We start from the raw sequence: 19,805 nt of genomic DNA, 5'->3' as shown, positions 1-19,805 counted from the left end.
GTGTGTGTGTGTGTGTGTGTGTGTGTGTGCAGTTGATCTGTGGCGGAAAATGACCCAGGGAAACAAGCAACTGATTACAGTGCTCGTCTATCTGATGGCATATTTTCTCCAAAAATGGGCATCACAAATTCAAACAGAGATAAAAGCATGGCTTAAATGCCATTGTAGCATCAGCTGGCTTTTATCCCAACTCTGAAACCAAGTTTGCGTTCATCCGACAAACGTGTAAATAGTCGACGGTGCGTAGGCGGGGGGGCCTGTGCGCTACTGTGCCTGCTATGTGTGGGCCAGGCAACATGTGATACATAAAGTGAGAGTGGAGTTTGGCACGTCGATTGCTTTGAGCTGCCTGAATCCAAAACATAGTGCTTTTTGGATTGGAGCCTTTGACAGATGACAGTTTGTGCTCATATTTCATAACTTCAAAATGTCACAATTGCAGTAGAGCCAAAGGGAAAAAAAAGAATGTTGAAACTTCAACATTCTTTTGAGGTCTCAAAAGAATGTTGAAGTTGAAGTAAAAATTAAAATAAATCCTTAGGAATAAATGTAAGTGAATTTTTTTAAGTCCCACCTTACTGTTTTAAGTTGAACATGGTATTAAGTGACTCAGAGACCTAATTCTCTTTGCCTCTCTTCAAAATGGAGAAGATAACAAAAGATAGCTAGATAACCAGATAGGCGCATTCATAAGACCTGCTAGAAAGTTTGGCCATTTTGAAAAAAATAAAAATAAAAATAAAAGAAAGGTTATCCATAAAATGATTCATCCATAAAACGATTCTTGTGTGCTTCAAAAAACAAAAAAACTAATCTAATTTGACTTAATAATCATACGCCACAGAAAATTATTTGAGATGCAGTGAAACTGCTTTAACAGATTTAATGGCTTTCTTCACCTGATAACAATTTGTCACATTAAAGCCACACATTTCAGTGGATTTTACTGGGATTTATGTGACAAATGCTCACAGAGTCGTGTAAAAATTTCTACGTGGAAAGAAAATTATCCATGGAGCTCAGTTTGTTTAACAGAAATAAAATCGTAAAAGTGTAAGGTCCGTTTGTGTTCAGTCCATTATGTTCTGACAACATTAATTAAAATATAACACAGGCAGCTGCCATAAGAAAAACCCTCAACGTAAAGATAGAGCTACAATGGATTTGTCCACAGTTAAATCCAGTTGAGAATCAGCAGTGAGACTTGAACATAGATGTTCAAAAATGCTCTCCGTCTGATCCGAATGAGCTTGGGCCTTTTGGTAGATACTTACACCTAAAGCTGGAATGGTAAGGTGGTTCTACAAATGAAACTTTTTTTTTCCATTGGACCGATCTGTGCTCCATTCTGATTAGCTTCCTGTCTTCAGTTTCTAATGCAGTTTTTCTTACTTATGAACTAGTTTTGTTTTTGTACTTCACACTAAGCATTTTGTAATGATTGTGTTGTAAAGTGTTGGAGCATAAACTCCGGTAGCTGAATACAAATGGATACCGAACCTTTTAGAGTTTTATTTACAAAAAAACACACGTCACGTTACTCCCACTTCTCAATTATGCACTACTTAGTGTTGGGCTACGACATGAAATCACAATAAAACCCAACGACATTTGCGGCTGCAACGTAACAAGACGTGGAGCATCTCAAGGGGCCGACGCGACACAATCGTACAAATAAATGCAGCACGTAATCAAAGCAACTACAACAAATCCATCACGTTGATCGGACGGCGCAAGCTGGCTGCCGTCCAGCTCCGAGCAGAAGGCCAGAACTCGCCCCGTGCGCCGGGGCCCCTCGTGCTACAGCCTCGGTCAGATGCGAGCAGCATTCCCTACGCCCAAGCCAGAATTTCCCCAGCACTCCCAGCAGGTACATCAGCTCAATTATGATGATGGCAATGAGTGATAGTGTTTTACCTCTCCCCTGTCGCCCAAATAAGTCTGGCAATCACAATGAGAGAGAGGGAGGAGGAGAAAGAGGGGCCGAGACAGAGACGGAGATAGCGGCGTCACCCTCGGTGAGCTACAAGCAACCCGGATGCCAGTCTCTGGGACGGTATCAAACATCTCGGCGGTAGACTCGGCATGAGTATAATCTATACCTACAGGAAGTCAATTAAAAAGTGCCAGGGGAGATTAAGAGCGGCGTGACAGCTTTTCGTCAGGCCACGGGTTTGTCTGAGAGAAACCGGCGTGTTGCGTGTCTGGTGTGCGAGTGGAAGGTAATGCGTGTGTGTGTGTGTATGTGTGTGTGTGTTGGTAGCAAAGACAAGTTGGAAAGCAGGCGGTGGTGGCAGCAGAGGGAGGGCAGCAGAGGGAGGACACCATCGGCGAACACTTTTAAAAGCCCTCTCATGAATATTAAAAAGGCCCTTGGCGGTCGGCTGCTCGGATAGAAGTTTGCAAACCAGCGTAATGTGTCTGTTTGCGTTGAGGAAGAGCTCAGTCCGGATATCAATTAAATCAAGCGCCGTCACTCTGATGGTCCTCTCAATGGAGGCCCATTCCCGTCTACACATCAGCTCAGCTTTGTGTCAACCATCCATCTCCCCTTCCTCCCCCCATCCACCCTCCCCTCATCCCCACATCTCCGTTTGCTCTCTCCCCTCTTCGTCTCTCAAGCAGCCGGTAACCGAAGGCACAAATTACTCTCCCCTCCACCTTTAACTTCCACTAAATCTTTCGCCTTTTCCACTTTGCTGAGCCGGGATATTTTATTCCTCCATCAAATATGCATCCCATTAATTAAGTTAAATTACTCCTGACTGCCAAATATCCCCTTGCCCCGATGGGTGTCAACACGGAAATGCACGACTGTGAACCCGCCGTGACACGGCCCCAACACTTAAATGTGAGTTACGGCCCGTCGCGGGAGCCCCATCCACGGGCAGATTACCAGACACTTTGGTGCTGCTGGAATTAAGCGCCGCGCGTTCCTTCCCCCCACCTCCGCCCGGAGTTTTTAATAAGAGCACAATGGATGACACACGCACTTCTGACAATGAGCGGACTGATATTTTAATTACAGGCCTTTTTTTCATCTGCCTCTCACTTCATCTTTTAATTGCTGCTGTTAATCACTCATTAACTTCCCCCCTCTCTCTCTCTCTTTATTTTCTTTGTGCGTTCGTAAAGCATTCTTTTACCTTTTACTTTCACACATCTTGTCGCGATACAAACTCAAACAATCTACAAAAAAGACAACTTCTGAAGGCAGCTGGGTGCACTGTATTTTATTTTAGGTATCGGACTGAAGGGAGCTGAATATGAATGAATGTTTTGTTTGTAAAAACAGTTTTTGAGTTTCTTTTCCACAGTGGTCCCCAAAGTTGAGGTCAAGGCCCCATTGGAAAGATCATCACCAGAAATGAAAAGTAAATAAGATCCAAGTAGTAAAAGCATATGATTGTTATAATTGATGCACTGATGAGCAATTTTATTTATTTTATACATTTTGGTGTCTGACCTACAGACTACAATCTAGCATTTTTTCATTTTTGTTTATTTTATTATTGTTTATGCTGCTTGTTACGACCCAAAATGGATTGTAGTTTTGACGCATTAATGAAAAAGGTTGGGTGGGACATTTTGATACCAGGCCTGCCAATCAGAAATTAGAGTCAATTAAGACAAAATTGGCCAATTTTGATGTTGAGTTAATCGAATTTTCTATTTCTATTTACAACAAAACACTCTCACTGCTTTCAAATGTGTGTCTCCTCATTATGCCTCTTGTAAAACATGTACGCATAATTGATAGCTTAGGATAACACTATCATTCTGTGGGTAGGAAGCTGAAAACTTTCAAAATGGCTGTCTATCACATAAAATCCTATAAGAACACATTATAGTTTGAGCGACGAAAGGCGACGAAATAGGAACGGCCAATAAGAGTAAAAACTTATTCATAACGAACCTGGTTTAAGAAAATGTGTCTTTCTTCTTCCTTTCATCGGTAGAGGATGTAGAGTAATTTCACTCACGTTTGCTGAAAAGGATCAGGAATGTGGGGAACAAAAGAAGTTTACTTTAAGTAAAGTGATTACTTTGGTCATGCACAGCTCACACAATGGCCTCTTAACTTCAACAGTCCTCAAGAGCTGTAAAACACACCATTACGAGCTAACGCGCAGCGTCGCCTCCTTACTTTTACTACTGATTTGGCCGCTTAGCGTCTGGACTGAGAGTTTGTTTTGCTTTGTCTTTGATTAAAGGAAAAATGGTTTGATTATGAAGCCCCCAGGCCCCCGTTGCGGGCCCGCGACAGAATATGAGACTGTTATTAAAACCTAATGGGACTGAAATGCTGACGGAGAGTTCTCTCTTTGTCTCCCGAGCTCAGAGATGCTGAGTGGGGTCCTATTCCAATTCTTCAAAAGAGTCTTTTGCCCAGCCAGAGACGGACGGCGCAAACAGACCGTCTCCCTCAAGTACTTGTGCGGTGTAATTTGAAACACAAATTTAATAACGCTCATTGCCTCTTCTGGTTCGCTGTTGAGCTTTTACAACACAAACTTAACTAATGAAGCCATGTATTTTCCGTCTCTTCTGCTGAGAGTTACCTGTACGGGCGCACAGCTTATGAATATATAAAAAAGTCTCGGGATTTTTGCTTCAAGGTACAAAAAAAATAAATAAATAAATAAAAAGTGAACACGGGGCCCGTGGAAATGCACTGATGCATCAGCGCTGTCTGAATTTCTTTCCCTTCTCTTTTGCCTTTCTCCGTGTGAGCAAGAGTGCCCGGGTTAGAGTGTGTTTCTATTGCAAAAAGCATTAATTTTACAAACATCAGCCCAAGGCTACTAAACACATCCAATCCATTATGCCGCGCTTTATCGTGTTATGGTGGTGGTTGGAGGGTGAAGGGGCGGCGGTGGTGGTGGTGATGGTGGTTGGGTGGGGGGGAACGGGCTGTAAAGCTGTCTCGGTCATAAAGAGCGATCGCGGCGCCGAGTCAAACCAGAACGCACAGCTCTCCAAGCCGTACGCGCAGCCCTCGTTATCATCAGAGCTGCTCCGTCACATACTTAACCTTTCCAGACCAGCCTCTCTGCATTATTTTCCAAATGACCTTTTGGCGTTACTTCTTTCATTTCCCATAATGGCGCACTAGATTTAGTTAAACGCATTAGAGCAAAATGTGTTTATTTTGGCGAAGGGTGGTCGGCGCTGACTGACAAGGACCGCGTCTCCAGCGCCGAGACTCTTAAAGTCTCGGAGGCTGCGAGCGTTAATTTGTCTTCCTGACAGGAAGTGCCAGGTGCTGCGTCTGAGGAAGAGAAATTGCGGGAGATAGATCAAGCAAATGGATGGGAAATTCTTGTAAAAGTTGCGTTTGCGTATTTTTTTATTTTTATTTTATTTCATCTACCCCCCCCATTTAAACTTTTGACAGATTGCGAGTCGCTGCGTGCTCCGGCACCTTCCACAATTATCACTAGGAGAGCTAAACGAGCATGGAAAGTAGACGCCATCTCAATTTTGCAATTGTTCTAGCGGCGAAAGTTGTTTTTACACAGAGGACGGCATCGGTTCTTCTGAAAGCAGCTGCTTATTAGACTTATGCACATGCTCATTTTTACAGCTTGCTTCAAGCATATGTTTCAAAAACAATAATAGCTTTAAAAAGCTGCTTGCTGGAACTCTTCTGTTAGCTGAGCCATGCTTCTTTGCTACAAGGCAAAAGTCTCAAAGCAGAGACTGAGGGAAAAGTTCAGAATTTGTGTTTTTGCGCCACTATGCTCAGCTGACTGGCTGCTCACAGCAACAGGTGGGGGAGGGGAAAGGAAGTTTTTGCACAATATGCAACTAAAGAAGCACAGAAAACGTGACCAATAGGTTCATTGGACCGATTTCCTTTTTACCGTCACAGTTTTACTTTGACAAGGAGTTAAAAATGAAGGTGTTGCACTTTTAGCTTCAGACGTCCTGAGATAGGATCACAGTTTTCGTCCTCAAACAATTGCAATTTTGGCTCGATTACTATATTAAATGATAAAATATTGCCTTGGTTTTTTTTTTTGACCCCACATTGGTAAATTTGGTTTAAAACCCCCATTGTTTTGATCACTAATGTAAAGTCTAATAATTATGACCAAAAGAAAAGGTAAAGCGTAAATGACTAAAGATCCTTCAGTTACTTTTACCTTGAAGAATTAGTTAGGGGTGCCGATAAGTGTGGTTTTGATTTTTCTCCCTCTCACTTTCTCTCTTTTTAAGCATTTTCTTCAAGGCATACGTTTCCTCCAGTGAATAAATGTTCTCCAGTCAAAGCCTGATGTTCTTCTAAACTTGGCGTAAGATGATTTATTTAAGAACTTGCATGCATCTTTACCACAGGATGCTGACTAAATTTTCACACTTCTCCAGACTCTATTTCTTTTACAGACAGTTGTGTAATGGGTAAAAAGTAAAAAGGTTTGTTTAATTATCTGCACACAACACACAGCGAGGTAGGTTCAAAAGCTACAGCACGGCAAAGAAGTATTTCACTACATGGTTGGTATCTAGATCAACTCAGATTCCTTATTTTTGTATTATATAGTATGATGTTTTAGTATTTACTGAACATATATATATATATATATATATATATATACACACACACACACACACACTCCAGTCTGAGCTACCATGGATTTAACACACAGTTTGAATCTGTGTTAACTTTTTTTATTTAACAATAATAACACTTTATTTGGAATCTAAACAATCTGGAATCTAAGGAAAACTAAATAAATAAATCAACTTCATGTCAGTTCAAAAGGCTAATAAATAGATCCGCAAACACAAAAACAAATGAAATTTTAATAATTTCAGTATCTTTTAGTCTCATAAAACACACAATATGGTTCCAGTTAGTTATTGTTTTTGCCCATTAGTTACCATTTTTGTTTTATTTCACTTCATGAAAATGTTTCCTCAATTTCAGTTTTTTGGTATTTCGTTTAGTTTTAGTTAATTATAACAACCTTGAAACTCACATAGTTATCCAGGCTTAAAACAATAAAACAACATCCGAATCAAACTCCACACTTTTCCAGAAGTTTTTGTAGCTGGAACGCTGTTTATAAGCATCCGGAAGGCGTCACAGACCACGGGAACCAACTTTGGGCGACTCTTTAAAAAGCTCTACCAGCAACATAAACGCGTATAGCCGGGGTATCACTCCACCATCCCTCAGCAGCCTGCAAGCAGCAGCTCCTTTCACAGTCCTGCTGTATGAGCGGAGGGAGGAGAGGTGGCGGTGGTGAGGGGGGAGCTGAAGGGATCTTAGCGAAATCACTAATGTACGTGATGATTAAGTGTAACTCAAATACCGAGAGTGTTGTTCGTAGGCCTGACAGCCCGTAATTTGCTGTATTATATTCTGCGGTTTTAATTGCACGCCACCAACGTGTCCCTCTGACACGTTATGAAGCGATGATGTACAATTATTTCGGGGCGGCAGGAGATCAGCGGAGTGACATTATAATCATCCTCATAGGGATCCCTCTCTTCATCTGTAACAGCCATTAATGTTTTAATAGGAGGAAAGAAGGAAGGAAGAAGAAAAAAAACCCCATAAAAATAGTTCTCAGGGACTTCTAACCAGAATCTGTTTGAGGATTATAGAGAATCACGTCGTGTGGTGGTGGTGGTGGGGGGGGGAGACGTATAGGGGTGTGTGTGTGGACAGACAATAGAGGGGCTGAGTTAAGTGACGGCTTTCTCTGGATAAGCAGCGAGCTAAGATGCTCCTCCGCTGTCACCGCCGGGGCCCTCACGCTCCTCATACGGGCCCGGGCATTAAGGCACATTACAAGCGGATGAGCCACGCAGGGCGGAACTGATGGGCTATTCTGGGAACAAACCAGACAATCTCGCACGACATAAAAACCCCTGACACGAGCCGGCCCCGGCCCGTTAACAGTCAAATCACACACACATGAAATCACCACTACATATGTATATCTATACACACACACACACACACACACACACACACACACACACACACACTGTAATGCCAAGTTAAGGAGAGGGAGAGGAACAAAACTTTTTTTTTTGTGGCTTGGGGGAAACTTTTTTCTTTTTGTGTGTTGGCAGAAAGATGTTGGTTTTAAACAGTTGTTCAAATTTCTCAAGTGACACTCGGGGGAGGGGGGGAGTAGAGAGGAGGGTGGGTGGGGGGGGGGGGTGGATTCGTGACCCATAATCATAAAACGCCGATCCACATGAGGACAATCGGCGTCCGCGGCGGATGCTGCTCCCGCTACCGGGGCCCGAGCCCAGATATTAAACCAATGCTTCAAAGCATTTAGACTGTTTATCCATAATTTAACACTTACAACAGCACTGGACGTCCGCTGCATCTTTAGGGAGGACAAGAGAGCGGGAGCTGGAAGTGCTGAATCCACGGCCTTTCTGCCAGATGATGGAGGAGAGGAAGAGGAGGCTCATTAAGTAGCCAAGCCCCACTGTGGACAAAAAAAAAAAAAAAAAAACACCAGGAGGAAACGCAAGATTCTGCCATCCTTTTTCTTTTTCTCTTAACCAATTAAATTTGAAGAATCTGATCTTGCATGCTAACAGCCAATTTGTGTTTTTCTGCTGGTTTTTTAGATCTAAAGAATTCTTTATAGGCAAATTAAGACAAATAAGGCTTTTCAGAAAGAAAAACAAAAAGTAAGCAGATAGATATGTAGGACAGCGGGCGCATTCAGGGTCTCGGGAAAGTTTTCACACCCCTTCACTTTCCCAGAGTTAACGCAGGTGCAAGTCTCACGGGGTTTCTCTCCAACAGCTTACAACGTAAGCTCAGTCTGGTTAGACAGAGCATTTGTAAGCAGCAGTATTCACGTTTTGCCTCAGATTCTCAGCTAGAGTTAAGCTGGAGACTTTGACTGGGCCATTTTAACACATGAATAAGTGTCGATCAAAACCATTCTGTTGTAGCTCTTCCCAGGAGTACGAAAAGCCTGAGCCTTTCTCCTGGATAGGTTTAACATTCAGGTGCGATGACATCCGTGTGTCTCCCAGTTTTGAGCTAGTCTCTGCAGAGACTCGGTACAAGACGGTTCCTTCCTGCCCCTCTGTTTTTTAATGCTTTTCCAGTCGTTCGCTCCACTTCTAAAGAGACTCGCGTCATCATACAGTACGTGGTTATCCTTACAACACATGATAGGTCGGCGTACCACCTCTACATTTAAGATCTCGCTGTAGAGATGCAGGCTGGTTAGGTAAGCATTTATTTTTACAGTGATAACTATGACATTCAGGTGTTTCAAAAATTGTAATATGTTCCCGGATCCTGTTGTCTCAACTATTTACTACAAGTAGATTTGCGTTATTTTTCACAATTTGTTTAGTTTCTTGTGCAAATGTTTTAGTGAACTTGAGTCAAGGCAAAACTGACTCACAAGTAACTTTTCAACAAGATACAGCAGCTTGTTTTAAGTCAATGATTCCCTAATATTGATGAGAGAAGTACAAACTCAACTGGCAGATTATTTCACATCTAACATGGGAAAAATGTATTATCAAAGAAATATGACTGTCACTGGAACTAGAGCTTTTTCATCAGTAATAAGGAATTATTGATTCAAAACAAACTCCTGTATCTTGCTAGGTTTTGTCTTATTTTGACGGAACTAAGGTATTTGCACCAAAAACCTAGATCAAGAATACTTGGTATGACTTAGTTTTTTTGTAGCGCACTTTTAATCAGTACTGCAGGATTAGGGTTCTGTCTAGCTGCATAAAAAAAGCCAACTAAAGAAACGATACATGGGGCGATATGCTGACTTTTGTGATTCATTTTTGGCATGCTCAGATATGAATTTACAAATTGGACCTCTAAGATTAGAAAAGTTCATTTTGACAGCCATCGTTGTCGTGCAAAATCAAGGCAGACGCTTTCTGCTCAACATTACCCGTCCACCTTCCTCCTAACATTTAGTCCTACGTTTTCTCCATAAAAAGATCAAAACTTTCCATCCGTTTGTTTCGAGCTATGCGTTTCTTTCTTTCCACAACTGTGAAACTCTGTAGCTCCTCCAGAGTGACAGTGAGCCTCTTGGCTAAATCTTATAGTTTTGTTTTTATTATTATTATTATTATTATTATTATTATTTGTGCAGTATTTTAAAAATGTATCCGTTTCCTTCCCAAAAACTGAATTAAAATCAGATTTCCATAAGTGGAAAAGTTCAATGGACGTGAATACTTTTGCAGGCTACAACAGAAAGAAGCAAACGAAACAACGAGACGGCAGCCAAGCGCCCGTGAAGTGCATGGCGAGCAGGACGCCGACTGCCGTAATCAGGTTTGATTGGCAGCGTGGTCAGGGGTTCTAATCTGTCTTGGCCCTGCATTTGCATTTCTTAATTAAATGCCAAAACAATATGATCTTTAACTATCAACAACTCCCCCCAGTTTCCCGGGAAGAAAAAAGCAGCGGCGGGCAGCTGCTAAAGCGAGGCGGACAGCCGAGGCGCCGCGCGTCCGTTCATTCAAAGAGTCAGAGGCGAGGTAATCCTCCGGTCTGGGAGTTTAACAAGGAAGACGTGGCGATCAATGGAAGAGGAGAAATCTTTTTTTTTTTTTGTTCTCCCTCCTTTTCTTCAGGCAAAAAGGACAGGAAATGATGGGAGCTGAAACAAAACGACAATAAATGCCATGGACGCAAAGGAAAACACGTAGTTTATCAATGATTAATGAAACCATAAACCAACACTGCATGGGGAAAAAAAAAGGGAGTCCAAAAACAAATTGGTGAGTTAATTGACGTGATGAAGTGTGATTGCGCCTAAAAATCCCCCCAAAAACATCCGTTTCCTGAAGTAAAACGCCTTTATTCACTTAATCGCACTATGATCTCACTTTTTCTGGGTCACCCCCCAACCAAAAAAAAAAAAAAACCCCACAAAAAACCCAAAACGGCTAATAACATCACACAATACACCTGATCCATTGCCAGGCATTCATACAATGCTTTATATTCAGATTAGGGACGTGTCAAAGTGTGAAAAGTTTTGGGGGGATGAAAAAAACAAAAAACAAAACAAAAAAAAAAAAAAAACAAAAAAAGGCAAAGCCGGGTTATGTGTATGTATGGCTCTGGCCTTAATGAGGTTGTTGCTGGGAGTTTCTTTGTGTTTGCTGCTCTTTAGTCAAGCCGAGGGATGGCCTGGTGATCAGTCAGTCCTGAAAGCACACACAGGGCCGATTTGTCACCGGTGGCTGGCACTGGCAGCACGCGGCTCCTACAGCCGCATGATTTGTGAAACCAGGGGTTGTATTTAGTAGTCCCATTTAAAAGCATATTGGAGAACCGCTCCAGTCGTACACGCATGTGCGCGCGTGTGTGTGTGTGTGTGTGTGTGTGCGTGTGTGTGTGTGTGTGTGTGCGTGTGCACGCGCGTTGTAAAGCGAGACGCTTGGTCAAAGCCCAACATGTTTGCTGCACTTGGGAGAAGCGGGTTTTCAGATGTGTGCTGGTGGTTAGGGTGTGTGTGTGTGTGTGTGTGTGTGTGTTGGGTGGGGGGTTAGAATGGCGGGGCTTGTGAAACATGAGCCTCTCCTCTCATTAAAGGAGATGCTGTGTTTAAGGCAAAGCTTGTTGGCTCCTGCTGTAATATGTTTACGAACATCAGCGGGAGCAAATAAACACATTTGCTCTGCTCGACTTTGGAGGAACAGAAATAAAAAAATAAATAAGTAAATAAAAAATAAAAAAATCTGCCTGCAACCAGACCGAATGATACCAGCTTACACACACACACACACACACACACAAAATCGCACAGAGAGAGAAACTAACGGCTCTCTTCCGACATGTATGTTTTAGTAGCGTACGTCTCAGAGAACCTGCAGAAACTTCAGGAAAAAAAAAAAAAAACGGTTGAAAATCCCACAATTTACTCTATTCCCGGGCTGCGTGTTAAACAGCTTAACACGTTTATTTGAACATGGCAAAGCTGTGAGGAGGTCTATCACAGGAATGGAGGGAGCTGAGCACAACATATGGTCAACATGCAGGGGGTACGGAGTACCGCCGGAACAGCCGCACTCCTCAACTACTGGGTATTTATAGCCTTGTGGTAACCTACATAAACTTCCAATTAGGATTATTTGTACAGCTGGCTAAATAATCTCTCTCACCTTATGCTGAGAGGAAAGTTGACGCAGAGAATTGTTTTTTTTTTCCCCCCCCTTTCTTTTATAATAAAGAATCCCACATTATTAACGCATTTTCATGTTATTTTTGGACCGCCGATATTCAGACATGAAGCAATAATGTCAAGTGTTTCACTTCGTAGCTTAATCAGTTCAATTCTGTTGTTGGCAGTTTTAAACAGATTAAAATAATGACGAGGATGAGGATTATTTTTGCCCCGTTCTGAGTTCTCTCAGAACAGGAGTCTGCTGATAAAGACTCCCAGCTCAAAACTTCATTTAAATCAGCGGCGTGTAAAAGCACGACGACACAGTTGACGAATGTCACGAGCTTAAAGCAAAAGCGAGCCGCTTCACAAGATTCCTGACATATTTTGAGGAAACCTCAGAATTCCTGTTTTCTTGTTTTCACAATAGAAGCAGATCTCAAATTGCGTATTTAATATAATTGAATCACTCCGGATGTGCCTAGTCCTTGGGTTGAATGTTTAACCTAAGGACTAGTCATTAGCACATTTAGAACCACGTACACAAGTTTGATTGACAGCGATAAGACCCTCCTCCTGGCTCCGATTGGTTGTTTTGGATCGGGACGGATGCATTTCTTCAGACGGTAACAATGGCACTGGGAGGAGGTAGAGGAGCTCAAACTTTTCTCAGATTGTCCATGTTACAGTCATTGACATGGTGACGGTTTTAACAAATATATACGAAACATACTTCGCAGACATTATTATTACTTGAGTTTCTTCAGGGACTCAGTTTCAGTTCATTTAACAAAGGTCTGATCAGGACCCAAATCGATAACTGTGATCAAATCGAGACATCTCTGGATTAAAGTTAACACTATTTTCTTATGTTCACAAACCCGTTGGTTCCATTTCTCTCCCACGCTGGGTTGACTTTTTAAATTCACCTGAGACAAATACAATCTAGGCAGGCTATACTACAGATAATTTGTAGTTCACACTTCATAGAGCGGCGCTCGTGGGACAAATCTTGGCTTTTGATGATTTGTTTCCATCTCAAATTGACAAAAACGGCCTAAACTTTGGCAGCCGCTGCGGATACAGTTCCTCCTGAGGCATTTCTGCAAGTTCTTCTTATGCGTGTAAAAGCTTGTTTATTCACCACCGCCGTCATCGGAGCGAAGGGCTTCTGAAGGAAGGAAGCTAACCGAGAAGTGAAAACCGACTCTCGTCACTCACCCGCAAATGTCACATTTGTACTCCCGCATCCCGAGATGCCTCTTCACGTGGTTCCGGGCGTCTCCCAGCTGAGCAGTGGCGAAGTTGCAGATCTTACACATGAAGGGCTTAGATCCTGCAAAGCAAATCAGACGCAACAATAAGAAAAAAAAAAAAAGAACAAAAGATTAAAAAAAAAAGACATATGTCCCTAATTCAGCACCAATAAAAACTAGAGTCCCACTTCAAGTGCCAAGCAGCTTTTCTTTCACTCTCTATCTATCCTTGTCACTCTCCTTCATCTCCTACCAACTCTTTCTTTGCCTGTGGATGTGTAAATTGGATTCCAAAGGTCAGGGCGAATACGTAAATCAATTCTGGGTGCACTCGCTACCTCCCATTCCATCATTAAAGCACTAATCACTCTGGCGGGCTTCACAGGGAGGTTTCCTCCTAATTATTGTCATTAATAAGTCCGGAGGGCGGGGTAGCGTTTGAGAGAGTGGCAAAGCTTCTCTTCGCCATCCATCATTTAACCGCAGAGCAGTGAGGGCAGATGCCTGCACTATCTGTGTGATGCATGAACAGCCACCAGCTCAACTTAAAAGGAGCATACTACAAAAAAAAAAGTCACCTTCTGTGTTCCAAAAACATCTCCTTCAGTGAGAGTCTGCAGGGAAATGTTTATCGTTTATATGCGGTTGTGCTATTAAGTATGCATAGCCAGGAAGAGTTTAAACTTTTCTGCTTTTCTACCAACATGGCTCTGATCAAAAGAGTATCGTGAAAGAGAAGGCCTCTCCAGAACCTTCGGTTTCTCCTGCTGCAACCAATCAAAGATTGAGAGCAAATCATTTTTCAGTATTCATCTTTGTTAATTTTGACCCACTTCCCTGTAGTTTCTTAGGTCTCAAATGCTCCACCTCCATGTTTCACAGTAGGAATGTAGCATTGTTAATCATAGACCTTGTTGCTTCATCTCAAACTGAAGCCATCGTGGCCGTAAAGTGCAGTTTTATCCCTCAACAAATTATGAGGCTTCAATGAATTAGTGACGGCACGAACTGGCTGAGAGGTGACAAAAACTTCAGCCTGATTTAAACTTCCTAGTCCTCTTTACCGCATATAATGTGTGAAGCTTTCCATATTTTCATATAAAAACAATTCAACAATTTGTGAAATGAACTAATCCCTCCTGCAGCAAAGCTCTGGGTGACGCCCAGAACTGCGTGAACACCTTGGTTGTGCGCCGGCAGGGACAATAAAACGCTGTGTCGGACGCTGGCGCCATGCGTACAGCAGAAGAACAAAACAAATCTCACATTATGTGGAGAAGAAGAAAAACAACAACAAAGGTTGTTGTAAGGAAATTTAGCGGCGAGACATCTCTGCTGTTTTCATATTTCAGAGGATTTTTCTAACAACAAGGACGCAATAACTATGTTGACGTTCCGCTGAAGAACACTTTCTGTCCGGTTTTCTTCTTCACCTGAGCACACAATGCAGAAACCAGCTCACTATCGCCCTCTAGCAGTATATAGTGGATAAATGTAGAACTTTTAAGTGAAATACTGAACTAAAAATAATCTGTAAATGGGTGGATGCATGTCTATAGGTATATTCCAACACTGTAGGGTAATCTCATTCCATTATTAATTATTATTATTATTATTATTTTAGGTTAATTACACAGTGAAAAAATATATGAATGAATAAAATCCCAGAAAACAAGTCATGGTTTCTTCCACTTAATTTCTATATAAATCTTTGTTCATCATTTTATTCTTTTTGTGATTTATGTATTATTGTATGTTTTAATAAAGCCCTGTCAATGGAGAATGTCTGTCTCAGCAACAATTTTGTTTACACTATAATAAGGTAAAACATGGTATGTTCTCACTGGATGTCCATTATGCAAATCCACTAACGACCGTTGTATGCAATGGACTGAAATGTAAATATTTGAAAACTGAGGAAATACACCATGTCAAGATGTATACATTTAGAAAAAATAAAACGCCTATTTCCAATATTATTATAATTTGTTTTGTACCTACTCTTCATAAAGCCTCCCCAAAAAAACAAAAAAAAAAACATAAATTAAGCATATGCGTACGACAAAGTCAAACGTAGAATTTGTTAGCGGGCTGAGCCGAATTTAGGCTGGCATGACACAGTGCGACACTTCACTCTAAGTGGCAGCCGGCTATGATATCCACGCATGCATCTTTGAGGAAACCCTCACCCTCTGCCAGCAAATATCCCAAGACGTTCTACAATATTTATTCCAGGGGCAGCTGCTGATTTGATTAAGCACTTTGTGTAGATTACTAATTCGTTCATACACGGTTCACTTGCTGTGAGCTGGAAGTACGACACATCGAATTTTACACCAGTAACGAAGATTGAAAGGCAAGCTTGTGCTAACAAGGTCCATAAACACAAGGGACAAGAGAAAGAGGGTGTGTGGAGGGAGGGGGTGGGGGGGTCGCACATGGCCAGCCTCTTCATTTCGCATATCTCTGCAGTACACCACACATATTTACATAGGCATAAACACAGGAGCTAATAAAGACAGAGGAAAAAAAAAAACTTATTACAGCCCCAATTGTAGCTGCAGACTTCACACTCAAACGCCGAGAAATCACACACAACAATACCGCCGTCGACACCTAATGAAAAAACAAAAAGACAGCCGCAAGGGTCACACCACACCCACCATCACACCTACATGTTAGTTTCAGAACCCCGCCTCACAGCCGAGCTTTATGTTCCCAAAACACATTGGCCACTGAGAAAACATAAAGAGACAATCATCCTTTCTTCCCTTCTCACTCACACACTTCCAGACACATCCAACCTAAAGTTGAGAAAAGGGAGAGAGAGAGAGAGAGAGAGAGAGAGAGAGAGAGAGAGAGAGAGAGAGGCGTGTGGGGAGATGATTTGTCCAGATGGCTGGCTGAGCATGAAACATGGCAGAGTAGAAAGAGAGAGAGCGGGATGTACTGTCGCCTCCCCCCCCCAGCCCCCGCTCAAACATCTTATCACATTAATACTCCACCACTCTACTTAAACAGCCTCCCTGAAACTGAAATTGACCATCAATGCGGTGTCATGTTAAATTAATATTGCCATCCACACAGGGGCAATGTGGCTGCTTCACATCCCAGATGAGACAGAGAATGACTAATTCATTTCCTGAGAGGAGAGAGAAACCTCATGCAATGTTTCACCTCACATATCGTGATGTCTTAAGCTTTTTTTTTTTCTTTTTTTTTTACATGCCACACACTTTCTGCCGTAGCCTTCAGCTTTCAGGTTTGGAGGAAAATAAGAATAAAAACATGTCAATTTCACATGAATAAATGACTTTGTGCTCATGTTTGTTCCATTTCTCTTTGACACATGAGATTGCAAGATACCCGCATAAAGTTTATTTCAATCTCTTGCCTTCCTTTCCATTATGTCAGATTACAAATATCTTCTTTTTTTTTCTTTTTTTTTTGCCGCATAGAAATGAGTGGATCTGAATTTTGGCACCAAGTCAGAAATATATTAAACATGATCCTTTATTGAAACGTTTCACCTGTCAGCACCAGAGTGTGAAAAGTGCACCCAGAGAAGCACTTCTGCCTGCGTGTCGCCACAATGTTCCGTGGCATCTGTGAAAGGTTTCTGTACACAAAGTCGAGAATTTTTACTTTTTTTTTTTAAACGTGGCAGCATTTTTGTTATAAAAAAAAAAAAAAGAAAAGAAAAAAACGCATGAAGTATGTTAATACTGCACTTCCACAACTGACAAACATGACAATGGAAATTAAATAATGATGCAATGGAGCCTGAAATATTTTGACATGTGGAGGACTGTACGAGTAAACTGTAAAGGCGTCCTCCACTTCCCTTTATGCAACCTGGTAGCATGTTTTAACACATTCCCCACAGCTGCTGAATGTTCCCTTTTTTTATTCATCCAGCTTTCAGGCTGCTTTTCTTACAAAAATTCAAAATAAAATAAAAAGTGGCACCTACTCTTCATGCTGGTCACCAGCTTGGTCACACACTGCTGTGGGACACCGTCCTAATCTTCGAAAAGCATTTGTTGCTTTTCAGCCAAAATAATCATGTTGGTCACTTTGGCAAAAAAAACAACAACAAAAAAAAAAAAAACAGCTATAGGTGTTGTTGCAACAAAGGGAAAAAATAGAAGCCAAACAAAAGTTCCCTTAATTTATGGGCAAAGTACATGTGATTTTTTTAAACATAAAAAGCTGAAATATTAATGGGAGTGTATATACTTTTAAGATCCACTTTAAAAAAATAAAAAAAAAATCCATACAAAGAAATTGCCATTGTATTGGGTGTTCTTTTAAAAAAAAAATTATTAGCAATTCTAAATAGCAACCCAAATCCCACCCTGTGTGTTAGCTCCCATGCCTTGCATGTGTGCGCATTGCTTGAAGCCTCGGTCTGAGGTCAGACAGCTCGCTTTGGTGAAAAAGTGACCAATTTAGCTCGAAATGCTAATTTCAGCTCATTGGCAAAAACGCAAGCCATGTGTACGGGTTTCCTTAAAGGGACAAATTGACAAATCTGTGTGCAGCCTCCCACCACCGTTCCCTGATTTCACTGATTAATCAAGTGAATAAAAACTAGGTCTTAATTAAAAGGATCTGGACGTGCTCCCTGCTCAGAAACTGGCAGAACCCCACCGTGCCGCTCCGCGGCCCCCGCGAACAAACTCTCAGAATGAATGGCCGCACGTGAAAAGGTAAATAATTCACTGTAATGAGGGAATTTAGCAATAATAGCAACTGACGTATGCTGTCAAAACGAGGAGAAATAAGGCTCGTCTTCGAAACGGAAAGCGCTCATAAAAGTGGGGATTTAATCACCTAAGCAAGTCCGCCACTCTGTTGGATAAAAACAAAACAAACTGTTTATTTGAAACTTTAATGTGCCCTTGACTGGACGCCATCTTTTGGGACCTCGGTGTCACTACTTTCATTTTCTTAAGTAACACTAAGTAAGTGACCTCAAAATTCAAGAATTATGACACTGGGTAAAATTATGAATATGTGTAGGGTAACCATTAATATGAAGAGTGTAGAAGCTACGCATTAATCATTGGGATTTAACCTCCAGTTTTCACAGCTTTAAGCCGTTTGAGTTCAGCAGGAAGAAATTGGACTTTGGCACACAAGGAACCGTGATGTAAGATCTGTAAAATTAGATAAATTGTATTAATCTAGGACTACGGCGTCATTTCCTCCAACACCCCTCTTAAATTTAAGAAGATTGCGCTGGAATAAAATGTGCTGATGCCTCTTGAATTTCTGGGCTGAATCAACACAAAATCAGTCTATAATTGTGAGGCATAAGGCAAATATAATTTGATTTCCAAGTCTTGCCACAGATTCTCAATTGAATTTGGGCTCCCACAAATTCTTAAATACATTTGGTTTGATGATCCTCTCAAAGCCGAAGTTATCCAAGTTGGTGCTGCATGTTTTCCTACCACAGTGTTTCCTAAAATACTTTTCTTCCACTCAGCTTCCTATTAACATGTTTGCTGAACAACCAGCAATAATCTTTTATGGTGTATCCTCTTTGTGGGGCGGGGGGTGTATGAGAGTCTTCTGGACATCTGTTCAGTCTATTGACTTATAGACCACTTGGAGGGTCAAGAAACCTTTGAAGGTGTTTTCAGTTAATTAGCTGACTAGGGTGTGACAACATGAGTTTCCAAAATATTAATTATACACAATATTCTAATTTTCAAGCATCAAAACTACAAAAGACAACAGGGTGGTTTTTCGCCCTCGACGTTTATATAATTCATGAGTTTCACCCTCTGAAAGGAGCAACAAGAAATATTTACCTTTTTCATGATAATCACATGTTTTTTTTTGTTTGTTCTTTAGCTAGGCAGTTATACATAAGGTAAAATCAACAGTCATGTCAAACTTGGATAAATAGTCATCAGGTTAGCTGGTCAGCTAAAATACCCACTCAGGCCATCCACTGTCTCCAAGTGGAAACCTTCCTTACTTTGTCTGACTCTAAAAGGAGGCTTCACACGCCCACAAAGACACATGTACACACACACAGTAAACACAGAGCACGGACTTCAATTAAAGTCCCATTAAAGTTTAGCCTGAAAGGGAGGATGGACTATGGGAGGCAGAGAGGGGCATTTATTGATGGCGCCCTCACATCTCGTTCCTGCATTAAGTTGATTTTAAAAGCAATTAATACACACGGTCAGGGAAAAGTAATGGAGCGCCCCGTGTTCTTAACCTGCCGGACGTCTCCCTGCCGAAGCCCTGACCAATGCAGCCCTGCTTTGCATTATAAATGACAAGATAAATCCTAATGGATTGAGGATAATCAGCTAGCCATGAAGGCTGACATACACACACACACACACACACACACACACACACACACACACACACA

At 41.6% G+C, this 19,805-nt stretch overlaps 1 protein-coding gene across 1 annotated transcript in view; it reads right to left on the bottom strand.

Annotated features, from left to right (window-relative positions):
• Nucleotides 1-19,805, bottom strand: part of znf407 (zinc finger protein 407) — a 202,833-nt gene that overhangs the window by 175,626 nt on the left and 7,402 nt on the right. Inside the window, exon 4 of the mRNA XM_016675577.1 lies at nt 13,371-13,485. Coding sequence (XP_016531063.1) covers nt 13,371-13,485 — 115 coding nt within the window. The remainder of the gene's footprint in view (nt 1-13,370; nt 13,486-19,805) is intronic.

Source organism: Poecilia formosa, unplaced genomic scaffold, assembly GCF_000485575.1.
Source record: "Poecilia formosa unplaced genomic scaffold, Poecilia_formosa-5.1.2 Scaffold0, whole genome shotgun sequence".
NCBI classification, from domain to species: Eukaryota; Metazoa; Chordata; class Actinopteri; order Cyprinodontiformes; family Poeciliidae; genus Poecilia; species Poecilia formosa.
This window is presented reverse-complemented; position numbering and strand designations above follow the sequence as displayed.